Source organism: Carassius auratus, chromosome 30, assembly GCF_003368295.1.
Source record: "Carassius auratus strain Wakin chromosome 30, ASM336829v1, whole genome shotgun sequence".
In the NCBI taxonomy this organism is placed as follows: Eukaryota; Metazoa; Chordata; class Actinopteri; order Cypriniformes; family Cyprinidae; genus Carassius; species Carassius auratus.
In genome coordinates, this window is record NC_039272.1 from 1,915,611 (window position 1) to 1,937,772 (window position 22,162).

Sequence of the window (22,162 nt, forward strand, 5' to 3'; positions counted from 1 at the left end):
AGGAAATTTTGTAAAAATTTAATGACTAGACCACAAATGTGTGCAGTTTATACAATGAAATATTTTACTCATCATTCTGCATTCAGACAAGATACAATCAGTATTTTCTCCTTTGTTAAGGCAAACGGCATAGGCCTATCAAATCGAGCTCTGTCATCTCACTTGCTGCTCCAGTGTAAGCTGTAGGATAGTTAGGTGTATTATCTCTGATCTCGCTCAGGTAGCACGGAAAAGAAACATACTCCAAGACCAAACACACTGACTCAGACAAATAAGCAAGAAACAACAAAAAAATATAGTACATCAGGCTGATTGTTTGGGCCAGATCTACAGTAGCCACTTAATTAGGACTCAAGTGTATGCGTCAGTCAAATCTAAAGGGCACTTCACAGATCTGTTGAAGCAGTCAAAAATGCTGCCTAACTGTAAACATGAACATAAACGAAACATTTTATCACAACTTAATAAAAAAAAAAGACCTAATTTTTCTACTCCGATCTTGGCTTTCACCATCAAAAGACCCTGAAGAGATGAAAATTAATAAAGTTGTGAGGAACAAAAATGAACCTAAAACTGAAACCTGAGAAGAGAAACAAAAGATAAAAATCCAGCTGCCATAACAATGGCAATCTAAAGGGGCTTAACCCGTATTCTATTTCAATCTAGCCATATGTTAGTAATTCGATTTTTTAACAAAACTAATGTTACAAAAGTCATAAACATCTATCGTACCTTTAAGATTCACAACAAACTTGAACAACAAACTTAAAAGCAATAAAATTCAGTATTAGCTCTTTCATTATAAACAGGCGGTCATCTAATTGTTGGTTTTAGATTGATTGTAAAGCAGAATTCAAGAGAATTCTCAGTCTAACATGCAGGTAACATTTCTATACCCTAGACCTAGAGTGATGGTGAAATACAGTGAGCGGAGAGGGCATGGAAATCAAGATTCAAGGAGGTGATACATATCACAATACCCTTGGGATCAAAAGGTGAGTCAGCCCATGCAACAGAAAGAGAGAGGTGTGTAGCACAAAGGGCTTTCGTTCTTTTCATTCACTGTCCAGAATATTTCTTCAGTTAAATGATGCATTTATGGAACATGGCTTAACAGAGCCAGCAATGGTTCTCCATTATACGAGTTTGTACACAGTGATGGCGTGTGTTAAAACATGACATGAAGTGTATTTATGCATGTTTGTATTATAAGGGGACATGACTAAACAAGTATGAAACGGACTCCCCATTATGTGTTCGCCTAATGGCTTCAGCCAGGATCATAGAAATGTCGATCACCTGGAAAGGAAAAGAGAAATACATTAGTCAACATGTTCAGAGTAATAAGGAAAAAAGAAACCATTTGTACTCATTAATACCAGATTACTGCTCATAATGTCAGGGGTCAGTAAAATATATATGTTTGAAAGAATTGAAATTTTATTCAGCAAGGAGGTAATAAATTGCTGGCATTTTGAACTCCATATTAATTAAAAAATCCTGGAGAAAAAAAACAATACATCTGAATTTCCACTAAAATAGCTGATTTGAACCCTGATAATAAGAAGAGTTTCTTGAGCATCAAATCAGCATATAAAAATGACCTCTGAAGCATCATGTGACACTGAAGACCGAAGTAATGGCTGCTAAAAATGCAGCTTTTCATCCCAGTAATACATTCTACTTTAAATGTTTTGAAATGGAAAACTGTTCCTTTAAATTCTAATAGCGTTTTATTATATATTTGCTTTTACTGTATAATTTGGATAAGATGGTATGTATCCTGGATGAGCTTTTGAAAGGTAGTGTATATGTATCAAAAATGGATTGTAAAATTGTAAAACATTAATAGACTTGCATATAATCCCAGTTCACTTTAATTCAGACTCACAAGCTTGATATTCAGTTCTGATTTTGAAATGTATAATGTGCAATTGTTACATAAGCATGTGATTTTCTATATTACTTTCCCACTTAAAGTAGAAACAGACAGAAAAGAACATAACAGAAAACATAAAGGTAAATGTCTGTGCCTGAATCTTGTTGCAGTGTTTGATTTTGTCCTCCTGTGGAATTGTGTTGGTGACCACAACTGCCTCGAAGTTGGCACTGTTGATCCGAGAAATGGCTGGACCGGAGAAGATACCATGAGTCAAGATGGCGTACACTTTAGTGGCTCCCGCAGACACCAATCTGAGAGAAGAGAGAGAGAGACACACAAGCAATTACACAAACAGGCAGGAACATGGAGGCACGAGGTCTGACAAATCAGCAGGATAATCATGAATGTGCATGTGTTTGAGCATGAAAGCACTCGTGTATCATGCGTGTCCTCACTTGTCAGCCGCATGACATATTGTCCCACACGTGTCTGCCATGTCATCGACTAAAATCGCCACTCGGTCCTTCACGTCCCCAACCAGCACCATACGATCCACCTCGTTGGCCTTCTTCCGCTCCTTATGGATTAAGGCAAAGTCCACATTCAGTCGGTCTGCGATGGAGGTCACTCTAATAAAACGAACACAAGATTCTTAAGCAACATTCTGTACAACAGCGGGAAATGACCACGGATGCATTCATGGATGCACATGCGTAAAAGTTACAGTAAAAACACAAGTACAAGCACCAGTGTGCATAAGCTCACTCACTCACTTGAGTGTCTTAAATGGTTACAAAAGGGGGCGCTGTAGTCAGTTCATCTCTCAAAAGACAAATCACATGATGTAATCAGCATGATTAAGTTAGCTAAGCTTTAAAAGGCTTAAAAACAGATTTATAAAAATGCCCACCACTATAATATACTGCTAAAGGTTTAGGCCAAGCCATCCACTGTTAGCAGAGTCACACACTCACACATAAACACACGAAAAAACCTGACATTTCCTTACCCTCCACACCTAAAAGAGTAAAACACACTCATGTCCATCGTCTTCAAGAGCCTGAGCAACATTATAGACTACAATTCTCCAGGTTTAACAACCTGAAAGAGTTACGATGCTATAACAATCAAATGATATGTAGTCCAAAACTCAAAAATAGGATAAAATACATTCTTTTAAAAGACTTTTTAAAACATAAACTTAATGTGAAAATGATACACAAAGAGAAATCTGGAATGAAATGAAGGAATGGGTCTCATTCACTAATAGTTGTGTGAATTGTTCACATTTATATAAACTGTAAAAAAAAATTCCACCTTATTCACAACACGTGCGTGCCGACTCCCAATTACTTCTTAACCTCGTTGTAATGTCAATGAATTTGGAGTACTCTAAATTGGCCACCGCATGCCTGAGGTTAGCCATCTGTATAAAGCCTTCTACAAACTGAACGATTTTAGCATTCCTATAAGATCATTACCAATCACACTGTGCCACATGGATCTAATAAACTCGGGCGGGGAAGACATGTATGCAGGCTGTATGATAATATAATGACACTTAGTGACCCGTGGTAAACAAAAAGAGCATGACGAAGCACAGTTTGGCAGCTGTACTTCTTATGTTTGCTGAAAAAAAAGAGGAATCTTGTGAAAAAGGAAGTTAAGAAAGTTTGAGGTAAGCAGTTTTAAGATTTAGCGCCATGTTACGTTTTTTTTTTATTGGCTGGTCAGTAAACGTGGATCATAGCAGCAAACACACTGTGTCTTTAAACCTCTTTCACTGTCCAACACAGAAGCACCAAATATGGAAAGTTAGACCACTTTTTTTTTTTTTTTTTTTTACTGGGTATACAAGGTTTTATATATAATTATTTAAAGATTCGATATCCATGTATACATTTTCATCTTAATATGCTTAGAAGGCCACAAAGAGTATAGAATTTTTGTGTTATTGGGGTATCAAGTGTTCCAACATTTTTTTCAGAAATTTTAATTTAAGAAAAAAAAGTTATTGATAAACTGATTTGATCATAAAAACCTTTGTACCCAGGTATCACACACATCTGTGTGTACGTATGGTTAGTGAACGAGACCCAATGTTTTTGAGAGACAGAAAAGGAAAGAAAACACACCTCTTGGCTCCGCCAGCATCAGGAGAAACAATAGTGCAGTTCTTCCATTCATTGATGTTTTCTTTTATCCATTTGAGGACTGCCGGCTCAGCATACAAGTTATCAACTGGGATGTCAAAGAACCCCTTACAACACACAGACACAAAACACATGTACTCAAATACAAACCATTACAAAAAATCTATCAAATTCTGAAGAAATTTAAGGCGCACCCAGTTCTACTCAGGCCTGACTGTAGGGGTTATGTCTGTGATCTCTGTTCATGAAAGATAAGGGTTTGTTTTGAGCTTTTTTAAAGGAAAAACGCTGCACTGTTTTTACCTGAATTTGAGATGCATGAAGGTCCATAGTGATGATGTGGTCTGCTCCGGCTACAGACAGCATGTTGGCGACCAGCTTGGCTGAGATTGGAGCCCGACTCTACAGACAAAATTCTCACTTATAAATAAGTACCATTACAACCACAAACCAGATACACATTAACAGGAAGATAGAGAAGAACTAAGCAAGCATAATTAGCCATGCCTTGTACATTGCCAAAGGGCCAGAAAACACAAGCCGACACCACAGAAGAAAGACTTACAGAAAGTAGCCCACATGGATCCACCAACAGTAATGCGGTTAATGTATTATTAACTGTGTACGTGTTAATAAGCAAGCTGTTCCCCTCACCCCCACCTTGTCCTTCTTGTCCTGCCGAGCGTAGGGGAAACAAGGAATAACCGCCGTGACTCTGGAGGCCGATGCAATCTTACAGGCATTGATCATGATCAGCAGCTCCATAAGATTGTCGTTTATTTCGCCACAGCCACTCTGGACAATATAGACATCTTCTCCACGCACACTCTCTCCAATCTCTACACTGCAAAACACACACACACAAACAAACAAGGTTGAGTCTCAGTCACTAAAGATAGTGCATTATAAATCTATGCTTGTCTGCCTGATTAGAGGGATGTATCTGATTTTGAATATAGACACCACTGGGGTTCAGACTGTTATCCATTAAAAAGCAAACTGAAACTATTGCGTCAATGCATTTATCGCATGTGAGCTGCAGATAAAGAGTGTGACACACATATTATCTTTTTGGGTCACAAGGCTTCCACTCATCTCGAGTTAAATGTCAATTATATAAACAGACACCAGGGCCAACATTCTATTTTAATCTCACGATATGAGGCTGGTCGTGTACCTGCATATTACTTATTTTTAGCTATAGAAGTTAAATTAATTATATTAAAAATATCTGTAAATAATGAAAAAACGCAGTAGCATTTAACGAGGGTTTATTTAATAGCGTTATAACTCCTCACGTGGGAAAGGAGGCCAGGCAGGACGTTTAAAATTAGCATTAGCGGCCTCGGAGTCACATGCTTAATACAGGTGCATGCTGGGAAATTGAGTACGATGTCTGTACAAGGCGCATTGCGCCAGATGACACATTCTAATTCATAAAACTACAAACTAAAAAAAAATTGTGGTTGCCATGTGTTTACCATTCCGTTTACCCTAACCAAAACATTACGGGAAATCAAGGTTTCAGCTGGAAATCTAACTGTAAATAACTCACCAGGTTTCCTGATTGCTGAATTTTTTGGTGACCACTTTCCCCAGTTCGAGTCCCAGTCGGTCCGCGATCTTCTGCGACAGATCCGGATGAGAACTGCCTGAAAAGATCTTAATGTTTGGCATTCTTGGCTGATCCGTGGTGCCTATAGTGTCAGGATGGTGTACAGTGTTTTTAAAAAAACACTGTGAGCTAAAATGACCTCTTCTAATTCAAGGTTTAATCTCAATAAAGTAAGTGAAGATGGCCTGGTGCAGGTTGTTTCTTCTGAATCGAATCCGTCCGCGCAGGCAGCAAAGCCACTAGTATGTGCCATCATAGCCCCGCCCACTTCAGTTAAACACGCCCATTAAATGTGGCGCTCGTCAGTTTCGGCGCTATGATTTGACATATTTCTGGGGGGGTATATGCACGCAGCAACACATTTTATGATGTTCCAGTTTACAGTTTCAACAAAGCGTTCCAGCGTTTCGCTTGCGTTCGTGCAAACTCGGTTCAAAAATGACATTGCTTAGGCTTTTTTTTTTTTTTTTTACCTTTTTAGACACCGGGATATAGCTTTATATATTAACAAACATTTGCAAAAACCCTGTGCTTCATACATTTTTTCCTCCAATGCAGCTGGTCTATCTAGTTTTTAAGTGTAAAAATTGGTTCCTGTAGCAAGTAATGCACTATGGTTAAAGAGGTTTCGTCTGTGTTCCTAGGACTGCTTTTTGTTGGCAAAAACCGCCATCTAAACTGATTTACAGTGAGATATTTTTGGAGTTTGGTAGCAGACAGCCATGCAGAGAAGCAATGTCAGAGAATCAATAAAGCCTGATCACATTAGATTTGTTCAGGTTTCCACAAACAAAAACGAGTCAGTACTGAAACAAGTGATCAAAAGCTCTTTTAATTAATATTGATTCCATAAACATGATTACAAAACTCAGCAAGTTACCAATATTACATTTGTCACCATACAGGCTTGATCACAAATATTTCAACTTTTGTGACAGATACAACAAAAACAAAATACTAGAATAATTTACATGAAAATCTATAAAACAGCAATGAGATCACAAATTAATGTTATTGTTCCACTGTCTGTTTTCATGGTTTCTTTTTTTATCTTTAAATTAATATATATTTTAACTAGAGCACAACACTCTTACAACAAGATTGGTCCAATCACAAAACCTCTCAACAAAGAGTCACAGCTTGCTCTCCTTCTCTCTCCTTTACAATAGTTTTTTATTTATTTTTTTTATAGTATTTTCAGTTTTTGGCTTTAAAACAAACAAACAAAAAACAAATAAGAGAGAGAGAAAGAAAAAGAAAGAAAGAAAGAAAACATCATGGCAATTAGCAACTTTTTCACTTGCTAAAAAGGGAAAAGAACAAAGCCACAGTAAGAACGACCTCACATCACTTTCTAAGAAAAATATACACTTAGAAAATATGTTACAAATTGGCACAATGAAAAATATACAGGTCATTATTTTTTTTCCTACATCAAGAGTTCATTGAGAATCCACCTGGAGAAGACATACCAGGCAGTAAAAAGTTTATTTTTTTTCCTTGATGATGAAAAAAGGCAAAAGTAGTTGTAGAGTCAAATAAATCATGAAAAGAAAAATACTCCCGACTTGACAATATAATACATTCAGAAAAAGGGCACAATTAAGTTTTTGATATGCCTGTATTAACTTTACATGATGCACTTATGGGGAATAACACTGAACTTTTCAAAACTTTGAACGCTTCAGTCAGTGCAGGGGATGTGTGCTATACAGTTTTCACTGGTGGAAAACTTTGCTCTCTAAGTATGAAGAAGAGAACTCTGCACTGGCACTTGCTATGTAGGAACAGTACAGCAGGGGCAGCACTGAGAACAGCTTGAGTTTGTCTGGCGAGATGGGTAGCTGAGGGAATGAGAGATGTGAATGCAGTTGGGTTCCCTGAGCCAACGGACCTGAACCAACTGTGTTACATCTCCATTCACTCAGCACAGAAAAAAATCATTTGGATAACCAACTTGTATTCTAATATTTCCTGGTCTTTTGCTTGGTGAGGTTGATTTGGCTGGGAAGGCCCTAAAATCAAGAGGTTTTCAGAGCTCACTTCTGAATTGCATCACCAGCTCTGGAATGTCACTCATCATTTGCACCTGCTTTCTTCAACTTTTCAACAGTTCGATAATTTCAAAGGTATTCATTCACAGCATGTTACAGCATTTGCACAAGTACCCACTAAACTTTGAAAATGGAGGAACAGTTCTCAAACTACAGTTGTCAATTCAAATGTAGTGTTGGGAAAACTAAAACAGTATTTCAGACTCTGTGAACACAAGGGCAAAGAATCAAAGAGAAAATATTTCTTTTCAATTTGGTATTCACAAAAGAGGGGATCCAGGGAGTTGCAGAAAAAAGATCCTGAAGCACATGGGGGTAACCAAGTTGGCATCTTTCCCTCTTTTTATAACACAACAAATAACATTCCAACAGCAATAGAAAAACAATGGTTTTGAGATCAGGTAAGAAAAAACAGGCGAGTCAGAGAAAGTAATACTGGGGGATCAGCATTCACAGCACATATCCATATCATGTTTTAAATGCATGCACATCACTAGCAACAAATTAGAAAACTTTAAAAATATATTTGGTCCTGTCCTTAACTAGTTTGGAGGGCTGAGGTACAGAGAAATATATTTACCGAACTAGAAACTTGGGGAAATAAACAAGCTAGAATGCATTGTATGTCTTGTTATGAGAAGGAATGATCATTTTCTTACCTTGTTACACACGAACAGTGATCTTTTACCATCCAGAAATACATCAGAAGGAAAGGAAACCAATGTTTTTCTCTGCCATTACAGCACTTCAGCTTCCTCCCACAAATTCTCATCATGCATCTCTCACTTCATGCCTCTAATCTTGAACTAGCCAGAAGTGCAAAAAACAGAAAATAAACCAACAACATTTTTCTTCTGATTGTTGAGATGACTCCTCGCCACTAGCTGTTTGTACAGATGTGATGCAACAGGAGTGAATCTCAGATTGACAACTCCCCCCATCCCATCCCAAGCACACACACACGCTTCTCAATCACTGCCACATTATAAAACAGCAAATATTTATGTAGATAAAAATGTCTGTACATTTAATTGTTCATAGTTTGGCACATTAATTTAAACATGTTTGATATAATCTTGTTTTGTAAATAGTGCATATGTCTGTGTACAACAGCATTTTGATACTGGCAGGAGGAGATTCACTGGAGAACAGATGAATGAACCCCCTTTTCACAACTTATAAACAAACAACAATAATGAAAAAAATCTCTTTAAGAACTTTCAGAACCTTGGAAAATGAGCACCTTGATCAAGATGCTTTCTTTTAGCATGTCAAAGCCCAGTGTTCTGAGGGGTTGGTACAGAAATGGGGGGAAACAATTCTTAGCACAGAATACTACACATGACCTTTGACCCCTGAACAGAAGGCAACCATTTTCTGAGAGACAGAGCAGGGCGCTGGGCTCGGTCTAAACCATGGTTCTGTGACACCGATTTAACACATACAGTGTTATAGCTGCAACGGAAAACAAAAAGACAACAAAAAATTTATATTTAGATATACACCACACTACAAGAGAATCCAAAGACTTTCAAGGCATTTTTCTTCTTTGAAAACAAACCAAACGCAAATAAAACAACTCAAAATTTGTCAGATAAAAATGCAACAAAGCAGCAATGGTGAGTAGGGTGCAGCCATGACAGTGAGACTTCAGTCAGTCTAGTAGGTAGTTTAGCAGGGCTGACATGCAGGATGTGCCTGCCTTCCAGTGGGCCAGGCAAAGGATTGTGGGTAAAGTCGGTGCCATGCAGCTCTGAAATGTGGAAAGGATTTTAGGAGGATTTGGCAGGGTGCGAGGGAAGGGAACGGAGAAAAAGAAGGGGCACATTGCAGAGAGAAAATATTACCTCCGTTTTTCAACCAAAGTTGTCAATGCTACTCCTTTTATGTCCCTTTTACCCGCTACGAGCTCCTCTCGGGTGAACTTAGCACTGCTTTTGTGACGATACATTTTTTTGTGGGCTGGACGGTGTGGAAGTGGGAGACAGTCCAATCCGAGGGTAGGAAAGAAGCCTGGTGGGAGAAGTTTAGGCAGTGCTTTACCACCACGCCCAGCCCCTTTCTTCCCTCGACCTCCGCCTGAGGCACCACCCCGCTTTTTAAGGTCAGCAGCGCTACCCAGAATCTTCAGTGTCTGGCTCTGGAGGGCATGCTGACCGGGTGAAAGGCAAGGGCCCCAAAGAGGCTCCACAGAAGCCCTCATGAAACGCTGTACCTCTGCCATGCCAGACACTATATTGGACAGGATGTTTGATGGTTCCGGGAATTCTCGTTGGTCATCATTTGACAGTCCCCCAGTAACAGGCCACTCACCCTGAGCTCCAATTAAGCCAAGCGATGGGGTCGGGGAAGAAGCACCACTTCCTGACCCTTCACTACTTTTGGCTGCTTTTCCCTCTAGCAAGGCTTTGATCTTCCGCACAGAACGAGAACCCTGACGTGGGAGCTTTACTTTCTCACCTTTCGCCATTTTAGCAGTTTTGCTCTTTTTGGTGCCTTGTCCACTTTTCCCACCCTTTTTCGTTGAGCCTTTGTGATCCCTTAGACCAACTTCTTCCTTCTCTGTGTTGAAAGAGTGTACCTGTAGGTGGTGTGGGTTTCTGTCTTGATTAAGCTGCGGGACAACTCCACAGTTCCATTGTACATTTGCTTCTGCTGCTTCTGAAAACTCTCCAACTTTACCACAGTTCCCCAGCAGTTGAGGGGAAGAGTTAGGCGTGTCTGGTGGTGACATGTCAGAAAGCGATGAATGGCGGAACTTGTCAGGGGTGAAGTTGGAGATATCCAAGAGGTCAGTTGACTCTCGAAGTGGAATGACCTCCTCTAGACTTTGCTGCAAGACCAGCCGTGGGCTACAATGCGGCAAGAAGCCATCATTGATCTCACCAATCTCCTCTTCCCTCTCCCTTTCTCCCTCTCTCAGGCTGAGTGAGCTGTAGTTGCTAGAGGTGGCAGAAAGTGACCCGAGGGAGTTAAAGCTAACCAGTCGCCCTACACCACTGTCACTCCGAGAGCCAGTCGGACTCAAACCATAATCAGCATCAGGTTGGGACTCTTCATACGAGACCCTGCACCCTGACAGAGACGCTTGCCTAAAGCCTGTGACATTTGTGCTATCCCCTGCTAACACAGGCAATGGTGTGGGAAAGCCCGATGGCATCACTGGCGACTGAGTTGGCATGTCTGGGGAGAAGGGCAGCTGTTCAGCAGATGGTTGGGATGACCATGAAATGGGATGGTTTGGTTCAGTAAGGTTTGGCTCAGTATAATGCGTGGGGTGAGACCCATGGTTCATAGGTAGAGGAGAGTGAGGCAGCTCTGATTCAGAGGGAGGAGAGAGAACACAGCTCTGGACTGGCTGAAGTGTGTGATTCTGTAGCCCTGGATGGAAATAGTTGATGTTAGCAGTGCTTGATGACTCAGAGGCTTCAAGAAGAGTTTGCAGGTATCCCCCGGGGAGGAGTTCAGCATTTCCATCAGTCCCTGGAGCAGTTGGGGTCAAAGTGCATTTTTCAGGGTCATTACTGGAGGCTTCATCTGTGGCATTCTCTTCCAAAGAGTTACTAAGGTTTTCTGGTAAACATGGGCTGCACTGCTCAATCTCAGAGGCTTCTGGGACTTCCTGTGTCTCAGCCTCTTTTAACTTTTTCAACCGAAGTCTTGCTTCACTTTTGAACTTCTTTATCTTCCCTGTTTTACCTGCCTTTCTTCTTTCCTCTCTCTCTTGTGTTCTGCTTTTAGCCCTGGCAGTGTGTGTAACAGAAATAATGTCCTCTTTTGGTTCCTCTGTGCTTTTAAGGAATTCCGTCCCCTTTGGTTGATTGTGGATGGGGACCACAATAGTTTGGCTGGGGAGGGAATTCTGTACGGTATGGATCTGCTGGATCCTGAGTCTGGCCATTCTGTGCTTTCGTTTGGGTGTAGTGCTTGGTCTTTTGCAGCCATTGAGGCGTTTGGTTGTTTCTGCTGCTGTTAATCTATTCTGCTCCTGCTGCTTCTTTTCTCTTTCCTGCCAGTATGCTTTTAATGGTGCAAGTCTCTCATAGTGAAGCAGAGTGTCTGGACTCAGACAGACCACAGCGGGTGATGGGTCGACTCGTCCCAGACGCACTCTCATGTGCCTCTGGCCTTTAAAACGATTAATGATTATGTATTTTATAATGACAGGTGGGTCCTTCCTACTGGACCGCCGCCTCTTCTTTGGACACCAGTCATCATCACGCTCTTTCTTGAACCCAGCAGGAGTTTTTTCACGTTTTTCAGCATTTTTCTCACTTTCTATTGAGTCCACATCGTACAAGTAGTCTTCTCGGTAGGCCACCTTCCTCTTGGCTCGGAGGCGGTAGCTTAGCTGGCTGGAGGAGCTAGAGTTTTCTCTGGACAAGCGGCCATGCCGGAGGGAGAGCCCATTGTCTGGGGAGCCTGTGCAAGAGCTGTCATCACTGAATTCGCCGGAATCTTCCGGAGAGTTACTGAGGTCAAAAAGTAAGTTACTGTCTGGGCTAATATTGGGGGTCATGTGGTCATCAGCCTTAATCTCAGTGGATTGGTCTGGTTTCTCTTTTGGCCCCTCTTTTCTACTGCAAGGTAAGCTAGGAAAGAAACCTAGCTGAGACTCATCCTGTAGGGCAGATTCACACCTCTCCTGCACTCCATCCTGATAGGACTCGTAGCGTATCTTGAGCGAGCAGACGTCAGTACTGAGTGCATTCTCCTCCTCCTGAAACATGTAATTCTCCACATCTTCCTCACAGAACAGATTGACTGCAAGTTCACTGCGGGAGCATAAGTCCAACAGCTCCATACGACTTTCACTGATGAGAGTCTCTAGACAGCTCCAGTCCTGCGCCTCCTCTCCAAGACCTTCGTATATGCTCCTGGATGCAGGATCCTCATCTGATTCGCTCTCCTGCATTGACCTCCCTTCTTCGGCCCCCTCATTGGTTACAGCTGGATGGGCGGAGCCACTGAGCAGCTGGTCAGAAAGAACCTGGTCACCATAGCGATCTGCACTGGGGGCGGGGCCAAGGCATTGCAAATTGATGCTGGCAAAGCTGAGTACTGACTCACAGGATTCCGGTTCTGTCTGATTTTTGGGGATCAAACAGCTAAGGCAGTCTCCGCCCCTGGAGTCCATGTTAGAGAGGGACGACCTGTCACAGGTCTGCGGCACAGACCAGGGTGTCACAGGTTTGGAACAGGACACCGAAGAGAGAGATGAAAGGGAGGAAAGAGAGGAGAATGAAGAGAGAGAGGACAGAGAGGTGGTGTTGGAGACAGACCCATCATGCAGGTCAGCTGGGCTAAGAGGACCTTCAGAGGTCTGACTCTGGCCACAGAGGGAGGGCAGGGACAGCGCCACAGGAGCAATGACATCACAGCGCCTTAGATCATGTGACACATCTGCCAATGGGTCATGTGATTCTAAAAAAAAAAAAAGAAAAAAAAAAAGGCAGAGACAAAGATGCTGAAAGTAAAACTTTTCTTGGAGAACATCTCTAAATATATTTATACATAGACATAAAGAAGAGTTTTACATATTACACTGAAATCAATGAGATTTTTAAACAATGTGCAGATAATAATAGTTAAAATACAATATTTCAGTTTCATAAAATTCTGCATTTTATATGTGAATGGGAATGCCTACCATTTTCACTAGCATCTCTTGGGCAGGGGCTGCGATCTGCCCCTGAGAATCGGGACTCCTGCAGAACATCCATCAGTCTGAACTGAATCTCTCTCTCACTAACATAATTACAATGGTCCAGCCTGTACAAACACACAGAGAGACACAGCAAAAGAGGAAGCCATGAAATCTTTAGAAATTTGCCAACACTAAAGACCTTTTTTTTTTAACTTGCAAAAATCTAACAGATAAACTGATAAACTAATAGTATTTTTAAGGTGTTATTTTTAAGGTGTTATTGTTTATCTCAATAAAATATCTCAAGCAGTTTCTCATTGGTGCCAAAATAATTTGCAATACCACTGTGGCCAGTATAAGACTCAACCTCAGAAATGGAATCAGAAAAGATGACAAAAGAGATAAGACGGTTTAAAAAGATTTTTCACAAAACAGTTTTTTAACAGAAAGAGAACCTTGGATATTTTCATAGAGGTCTTTTGTGTTCCATGGAAGAATGTGAGTCATACAGAAGTTTTGAAAAGTTTCGACATGTTGGTGAGATGAATTTAAATTTCTGGGTGAACTATTATTTTAATTATCAGCAGCTAAAATGATGAAGAATGACTGTTTAAATTGCCACAATTTAAAGGAAATGTATTCAGTCATCACACTCACTGCGAGTTACAAATCAGAATTATCTCTCTAGGACTTTGATTTGTGTCCTGTTTTCACTTTCGATCTCTCTCTTACTCTCCAGTATTACAGTTGGTTGTATTGTTTTACATCATTCTGTCCTCTGATTGCCCTTCACTGTGAAGTACAACTCTTGAGGATGTGAAAGAAATAAAAGAGCTTTATAACAGTAGAGAAGAGAAAAGAAAGTGCACTCTCTCTTGCCTCAGGCTGTGTGTGCATGTGTCAGAATAGTGTGCCATATATGCAAGTAAAAAGACATGAATTTTGTTATTTAAAAAATAAATAAATAAACAAACATGACCACACGGCATACGCTGTGGGGAGAAATGCTGATCTCTAGTACACTGTTTGAAGTGCTCCCACGATGTGAATTTAAATAGGATTTCAGAACTGACCTACTGAAGATTTATGAATTACACGAGTATCGAAACTGTGTGTATTTCAGCTTCCATATTTGCTTCTCCAGTTTAATTATTAATTTTCTATATACATTTCAAAAATAGATTTAAACAATTTACAATAAATCACTTGCTTTGAATTCCATATGAAAATGAAGTGGATAGGTGCAGAATTGTATTCAAATGTCATGTTTGTGACAGTTGTTTTCATTGTTCAACAAAACATAACAGCTAATTCAATTTATAAAATAAGATAAACTTTGATCTTTCAGGTGATAATACCTTTATTCTCCCCAAAAAATATAACCATTCACTACATCAGCATATACAACTGCCTATACTTTCAAATCCATTATGTTTATGGTCTAACCATTTTACTGTTGCAGTATTGTTCTTACTTCAAAAGATACACAGCACAATCCACAATAAATTTTTGCATTTTCTGGATAATTTCAGAATATCATCATGGGTTTAGACCACAGGCTTGATAGCAGAAAAAAAAATCTAAATTCCGTAACACCTCTTTTCAACAACAACAGTGTTACACACTAAAAACATTTTCCGGCATGCACCGTTTCCAGATCTGGAAATGGCTATATAATAATAATCTAGGATTTGCTCCTTCCAAACCAGTAACAGTATGAGAAAAAGCCTAGGGCTATTCTGAGAACATCATGGCTGGGCTCGTTCTTGCCAGCTTTGCAGACAGAGAGATAGAGAACAGGGCAGTGGCACTGTCTGCAAACTGCTTTTATTAAAAACGAAATTAATATTTATTCAGCTTCAACATCCACCCAAGAGACAGACAATGGAATTACAAGAGAGAGAGAGAGAGAGAGAGAGAGAAGTGGAGAGCTAGAGAGAAAGACGCATAAAGAGAGAGAGAGAAGGGGAAGCCGAATCCATATTGGTGTGAGTTTGTTTAATCATTTTCAGAGATCAATAAATCTGCAGCAGTCTGTCCTCGGTCAATCTGTCAGACAAGCAACCAAAATATCATCCATTTATGTCACAGAAAGCATTAGGCCAACTACGCTGACTGACTACTTAACGTAATGTTTGACTGCAAGTCTGGCTTCTGTGTGGAAAACAAACCGACCTCAGCGTCCACCCTGATTGATGGTTTTCGTCAACTGATTGATTGTGGGATTGATTTTGGTGGTTCAAGCTGTGCACGGGAGAACTTGAGCTGTCATAGCCCTATAAATGCACGTTGCAGCTTGACAGCATCAAAGAAACTTCTAGGGCTGCACGTTTTCAAGTTTTTCATTAACCGTTAACCGAGGCCCTTAGCGGTTAATAATCGGTTAACCATAGTGTGCGCCAGGGTTTCCGTTGTCCGGTAATTTCCAGACATTGGCCAAAAAAAGAAAAAAAAAGAAATGTCCGACAAAATTTAATCTCTCCGGTCAAATTGTCCTATTAAAACTACCTAATAATCCCGCCCACTAACACAATCTGTATTTGAGAATAAGCCTAAAATGTATAAAGCAAATATACACCGACCTTTGGCTATGTTATAAATAAAGGAACAGGCTCTAGTAATGGTTATGTAACTTTCCGTGTTTAGGCGAAGGTAACAAGCAGGCTCCGTGGCCGCCTCGCTAAGGCTATGACTATGATATGTTTGACAGGTACAATATTTGAAAATCGATAATTATTTTTTTAATTACATTTATATCTGAATTTATGTCAACCTATAGACTTTCAAATATCAAAATGTCAGGAATTAATATGTATTTGTGTACAAAATGACATATAAACATATTTTCCTATTATATTTTGCCTGGAAACGCTTCCAACAAGGCGTCAGTTCTATTTCTAGCATGCACGCGTCGAGCCGCGCCTGAGCCGCGCGTCTCACGCAGGCAGTCGGCAAGCTCTAACCTGTTAACATGGGAGCCGAATTAAAAACAGACACGCCACGCAGCTGAGATGCTTTCGCTCATCGCCACGCATTCAGTGAGACCTGACCGGCCTAATGATGCCCGGGTGTTGGCTGTTGAGATTACAACAACGAGGTTGTACTTGAAGTATGTCTAAGCACTGTATTGCAATACTTGCATTTTGCCCCGTCACTCTCAATTTTAAAGTGCTCCAACGCTGTACTTTTTTTTTGCCCGCTTCATATTAGAAAAATGACTTCTTCTTGTGGACATTACAAATGTCTGGGAGCGCTCTGGCGGTCTCTGGTGGTGCAAAAATGTATTACAACTAAATTCAATGCACGCCATTGACGTCACTTAACCGAGCAAAATGTTTCACTCGGTTACGCAATTTTTAACGGTTAATCGGTTAACCGGTTAACCATGGACACCCCTAGAAACTTCCATAACATCTTCCCAGTACGGCTGTCCGGTGACTGACAGGCCCTCCAAACACGGCCATATCAAGAGGCCTGAAAAACGAGAGCGATTTCAACATCTCGGATAACCCAGAGAATTTACATTATTCAGAGAGACGTAACAGGTTTGAGTCCACCCTTAATAATTGAAGGCCTGCATGGTGCGCTATGATACGCGCTCTGCTATTCTGCATCGCCAAATGCCGCATCGGTCGCAGGCGCTAAGGCGCAAGCAAAACGCGGGGAAAATGAAAACGCGTAAACATAGAATGACGCCACAAGAAAGCGTTCGTGTTACATTGCTGTCTGTGAACGAGTGCGTATATAGCTGTGGCCTTGGCTTGGGGGGGTGGTGTGTATGTGTGTTTGCCTCATGTATTCCTCATGAGCACCAATCTTTCTGTCCCTCAAACGATGGCCTGCGACTGATAGCTTCCGCAGGACACTGAGGCTTGTCTTCTCCCTTACAAACACACCTGTGCAATATGGACGCATCATGACAGCTGACACTCGCTCCACCATTTCTCCCCATTGCAGCGTTTGACGCGCATCACACTGGCCCACTCACCGCATCCCGCACACTCACCTCCCGTTACACCCGTCCCACCCGCTCTTAAGACTCCGTTTGATCGCTCGGCGTGCAGAATGTTGTCATACGTTGTTGTTGTTTTTTCGTTACCCCCTTCAGTGCAGCGGCCTCAGCATGTTTGCCCTCTCTGACTGCCTCCCCGGTAGCAGCAGGTGGACGCGCCTCTCGCGCCTCGGAGCCCCTTACCACTCCATTTTATTCCCTCGCGCTCCAGGGTTTCCAGGAAACAAACAAAGGTCTGCTGCAGCGCCCGGTCCTCGCCGCATGCTCGCGCTCCGCTCTCCTCCTTAAGAGTCGCTTTTGTTTTTGCCTTATGTACGTGCGTAACGGAGACGGGGGTGTGTGTGCGTGCGTGCGGATGTGTTTTTACCAGCTGTACCCCGTCCGTCCCTGACAACGACGGCGCGCTCGTGCGTTGCTGCTCCCCCTCTTCTGAGACCTGCCATAAAGAGCGCGCCCCCATATTTTGCACGGCGGCGCGCTGAGGAGTCGGGAGCGCGCGGCACTGCTGAACAGGTGCAGAGGCGCACGCATGCGCACTGATGCTTCACACGCTCCAAACACCAGCTGGGGTCTCTGCAGATTAAGTTTGTTTCCCATAGACAAACTGGTATTACATACGCAGTTACTAACTAACTAACTAAATAAATAAATAAAGGGAATTTGAATCATTTTAGATGAAACGATAATAAAAAATAATATTTGTTCCTTTTGTAAACAAAAGAAACCTTTCTTTCTTCATTCAAACTCACATATACTCCGTTATATAGCTTTTAAAGTTTTTTTTATGTTTGACGTACGTAAATATCGATTGGAATTGTATGACAGCTAGCCTATGTGACACCGGACCACAAAAACCCTCATAAGGGTCAATTAAATTTGTTTACTAGGATAGGACAATATTTGGCCGTGATATACAACTATTTGAAAATCTGTAATCTGAGGGTGCAAAAAAAAAATATATTGAGAAAATCCCCTTTAAAGTAAGTTTTAATATATTCACGGTAGGAAATTTACAAAATGTCTTCATGGTCAGTGTCGTCATTGTAAATTTACAACCTGATCTTTACTGAATATCCAAATGATTTTTGGCATTTTTAACCGTGTATTTTATCCTTATAACCTGCTCACCAGTCATGTGCATAGACAGTAAAAGAAATGGACACAGCGACCCCATTGGAACTCAATTGAGACAAATGAAGCCCAGTTTTAGCGTTTTTTAGCACTTCCGTTTCTGACGCGCAGACTCAAACGAAGCTTGACGACGTCAGCAACCTGTCTGCCAGATGTAAATCTTCTAGTAGCGGTGCGTGCAAACTGCCATCGTTAATCTTGCAGAGACGGCGAGCTTGAGCGGGGAGTTCTTTGTCGTGAGTGAGCAGGAGTAAGTATTCTGATTAATTATTTTGTATAGTATTTTAAAATGTAACGACAGTACGCCATATTAAGTTAATTGCCTGCGAGCTTCTCCTCCTGTCTGTACGGTAATGCGACAGAGAGCCGAGTGGTTATGACGCAATCGTTAGCCTATTTTTTACAAAAACTGTTTATACGGGGCCATAATGTAACATAGAAGGTAATGGAGCCCTTTATACATTGTCGTGTATCTTTAGAAATAAATAATGGACAAACAGAGTCTTTAAACGCCTCAGATGTAAAGTTATTCGCTGTCAAAGTGACGCCAAAATGAATGGGAGTCAATGGGAATGCTAACGCAAGTGAAGTTCTGCTAAAAGATGGCAGCCCCCACCCGACTTCAACTTCCGGTCGAGTTCCTTGCCCCTTGGTCATGTGCAGCAGCGCCTCTGAATGATTTGTTTGAATGAGCGCCGCAGTGTCCCGCCCCTTACGTCAATGAGATTTAGACTGACACGATTTATATCCAATCAGGTGAACAGGGGACATGACGTCAGTTTGTTGTTCCCCGGGAACATGCGCCATGCCTCTCCTCCTCTCAACATGGCGAGATAGTGGTACAGTCATCACATCCTATAGGTGGAATAGCCAGCATTTACGTGGACCAGGTGGTTTTGTGTAGTGTTTTCTTTTTATGGTTTTAATCCTATGGAAACGGATCTTATCGAGAAGATGCCGTGCCATAACCAGCAGCTGAATAACACCGAGAGCCCCGAACACGCCGCGAAGCACGTCCGCTTCTCCCGCAGCAGCCCTTCAGCCGACACCTGTCGAGACGAACCGTGCGAAAACCAAATCACGAGCGACATCCAACGACAAATAGGACCTCAGCTGAAACTCTTGCCATTAAATGACCAAATACGAGAACTTCAGACAATCATTCGTGACAAGTGAGTGTCCATTCTACCTTTCAACCGGATCTGCGTGCGTGTCCCATATTTAGGCCAGATCTGGATCAGTCAAAATGCAAGAACATAAATCCGTAACTTATCAGAATGTATGTAAAATGTAATAAACTATATACTCTCGTGTAATTTTGTTGCACTTAGATGTATCATATATTGCAACAATTTGTCACATTGTGACTTTATTTGCCAAGTGTGCGCAGACACACAAGGACTTTTTTTTTTTTAAATGCTCATGGACATTACAGTAACAAAATAATGTGTATGAATCTGGAACAGAAGATTTATGTATAAATTTATGCATTATTTATTCTCTATATATATAGCTGTATAAATATGTGCATATGTATTTAAATTGTACTTGAATTACAGATCATGTATTCATTTTCTTCTTTCTGTTTCACTCAGAACTACCAGTAGAGGTGATTTTGTCTTCTGTGCTGATAGATTGGTAAGCATCACTAGAAATTGTGGTCATTTTGTGTTAAAATGTCAACATATCGCACTAAATGTTTACAACCTGGTATTATCTTTATATAAAGACCTTGTAAATAAAGGCAGTCAACACAGATTAATGTATGGTTGATTGCATTGCACCTGATTCTTTTGTATTGTTAAATGGTAGATTGCTAGTTTTCAGTTTGAATCAGACTGGTTGTGTGTTTTGCTCCCAGATAAGATTAGTGGTGGAGGAGGGTCTCAATCAGCTTCCATACAGTGAATGCACTGTAACCACACCAACAGGTGAGCCTTTTACCATGGCGATTAATTCCCCCAGCTCACTCTAATCTTTTTGCATATTAATATAGCATTGCCACTGTCGGCTCTTGAACGTGTACAAATGCAAAGTTTCCTTATTTACTCCCTATGCAGGGCACAAATATGAGGGTGTGAAGTTTGAAAAGGGAAACTGTGGGGTTAGCATCATGAGGAGTGGTGAGTCCTGCTGAAAGTTACAGCCTTATTCAGTGTACATGCCCTTTACACTAATACAAAATGCATATATTGTGTGAGCAGGTGAGGCCATGGAGCAAGGCCTTAGAGATTGCTGCAGATCAATCCGTATTGGGAAGATTCTGATCCAGAGCGATGAGGAGACACAAAAGGCTAAAGTTTACTATGCAAAATTCCCTCCTGACATCAACCGAAGGAAGGTTTTGCTCATGTACCCCATACTTAGTAAGTACTTGACTTCTATAGCATGAAATGAATGGCCCACATAGAATCTCAGTTCTTTTTTTCACATTTTCTGCTTTGAACTGGGAGGGTGAAATTGTGGCAGAAAAAAAAAAGTAAATGAGAAGTAAAAATTTTAATCTGGGTCCACCTGTAAATACTTTAAATATGGCATTAAAAGGCACAATTCATTGTTGTGTATGTGTTCAGGTACAGGTAACACTGTAATAGAAGCGGTGCGGGTGCTGACTGAACACGGCCTGCAGGCCAAACATATTATTCTACTGAGTCTCTTCTCCACTCCACACGGTGAGACACACACAGCAAACACTTGATTTGTATTCACATTCATGAATAAATGATATGACGGATATCTGCATTATTTTACATTATTTGTAGGTGTTAATGCTAATAAGCTCTCAAGAACAAAGGGAATGTATAAAATAATGCAAAATTAGCTGTAAATCTAATCCCAGTATTTGGAATATACTTTTTTTTGACGTATAATTTATATATGCTAACATTGAAAAGATTAAGGTAAGATTTTTTTTCTCACTAAGGCTGCACTTATTTACAAAAATACAGTAAAATTAGCAATTTTTTTAAGTTAAAATAAATTTTCTAATATATATATAAAAAAAGTAATTTATCACTGTGATGGATATCAGTGTTGTAAAATACATTTGTGGAAACCTTTCAGTTCAGTTTTTCAAAGGTCAGAATAACTGCATTTACTTGAAATAAATGTCTTTACGGTCACTTTAATTTTATGCAATTTAATGGATCTTTGAATAATAAAAGTATTATTTTCCTTTTTATATAAGTCTATTAATAACGAATGATGTATGCAGGTGCACGGTCCATTGTTCAGGAGTTCCCTGACATCACTATACTGACAACTGAAGTTCACGCTGTCGCTCCGACACACTTCGGCCAAAGGTATTTCGGCACAGACTGACAAGCCACCAATAGCCATACACGTCCACTTGGATTCATCTGAAGCGGCTCGTGTGTTTTTTGTTTTGTTTTATCCATCTGGTAAAGTCTGACCAGCCCACAGCAAGTGTCTCTGAGAGTGTGATTGGTTCATCAGGGCTGGGCTCTGTATTTTTATTGGTTGTTGTTATATATTTATCCATGCTTAATCTGATCAAATGTATTATATTCTTTGAAAGACATGTGCTTAGCCATGATGCCACCAGGATTAAAACAAACTGTGATGAATTTGAAAAAATACAAATAAAATATTTTGTATTAAATGAACTTTGTTTACTTTAAAAAAAATAATAAAATCTTATTCATTTC

At 40.7% G+C, this 22,162-nt stretch overlaps 3 protein-coding genes across 8 annotated transcripts; 1 reads left to right on the top strand and 2 right to left on the bottom strand.

The window, feature by feature from the left end:
• Window positions 1–41: 41 nt before the first annotated feature.
• Window positions 42–5,895, bottom strand: LOC113048819 (ribose-phosphate pyrophosphokinase 1-like). 5 transcript variants are annotated; one of them, XM_026210700.1, is made up of 8 exons: window positions 5,591–5,895; window positions 4,696–4,879; window positions 4,339–4,437; window positions 4,018–4,142; window positions 2,892–2,900; window positions 2,338–2,511; window positions 2,034–2,193; window positions 42–1,299 (listed from the first exon to the last, which is right to left on the bottom strand). In XM_026210700.1, the coding sequence occupies exons 1-8, from the start codon at window positions 5,710–5,712 to the stop codon at window positions 1,207–1,209; spliced, it is 966 nt and encodes a 321-aa protein (XP_026066485.1). In that variant the 5' UTR covers window positions 5,713–5,895; the 3' UTR covers window positions 42–1,206. The 5 variants fall into 5 exon arrangements, with proteins under 5 accessions (XP_026066485.1, XP_026066484.1, XP_026066487.1 ...); XM_026210699.1 differs by having other exon boundaries at window positions 4,690–4,879; XM_026210702.1 differs by lacking the exon at window positions 2,892–2,900 and having other exon boundaries at window positions 5,591–5,893.
• On the bottom strand, window positions 5,759–17,914 carry nexmifa (neurite extension and migration factor a). Of its 2 annotated transcripts, none has more exons than XM_026210696.1 (4): window positions 17,731–17,914; window positions 13,355–13,476; window positions 9,552–13,128; window positions 5,759–9,159 (listed from the first exon to the last, which is right to left on the bottom strand). In XM_026210696.1, exons 1-4 carry the CDS (start codon window positions 17,892–17,894, stop codon window positions 9,027–9,029), a joined length of 3,996 nt encoding a protein of 1,331 aa, XP_026066481.1. In that variant the 5' UTR covers window positions 17,895–17,914; the 3' UTR covers window positions 5,759–9,026. The 2 variants fall into 2 exon arrangements, with proteins under 2 accessions (XP_026066481.1, XP_026066483.1); XM_026210698.1 differs by having other exon boundaries at window positions 17,358–17,818.
• A 1,351-nt stretch (window positions 17,915–19,265) lies between these two features.
• On the top strand, window positions 19,266–22,118 carry uprt (uracil phosphoribosyltransferase (FUR1) homolog (S. cerevisiae)). Its single transcript, XM_026210713.1, has 7 exons — window positions 19,266–19,666; window positions 20,090–20,132; window positions 20,356–20,425; window positions 20,555–20,617; window positions 20,699–20,860; window positions 21,068–21,166; window positions 21,709–22,118. Exons 1-7 carry the CDS (start codon window positions 19,425–19,427, stop codon window positions 21,813–21,815), a joined length of 786 nt encoding a protein of 261 aa, XP_026066498.1. The 5' UTR covers window positions 19,266–19,424; the 3' UTR covers window positions 21,816–22,118.
• The last annotated feature ends 44 nt before the right edge of the window (window positions 22,119–22,162 follow it).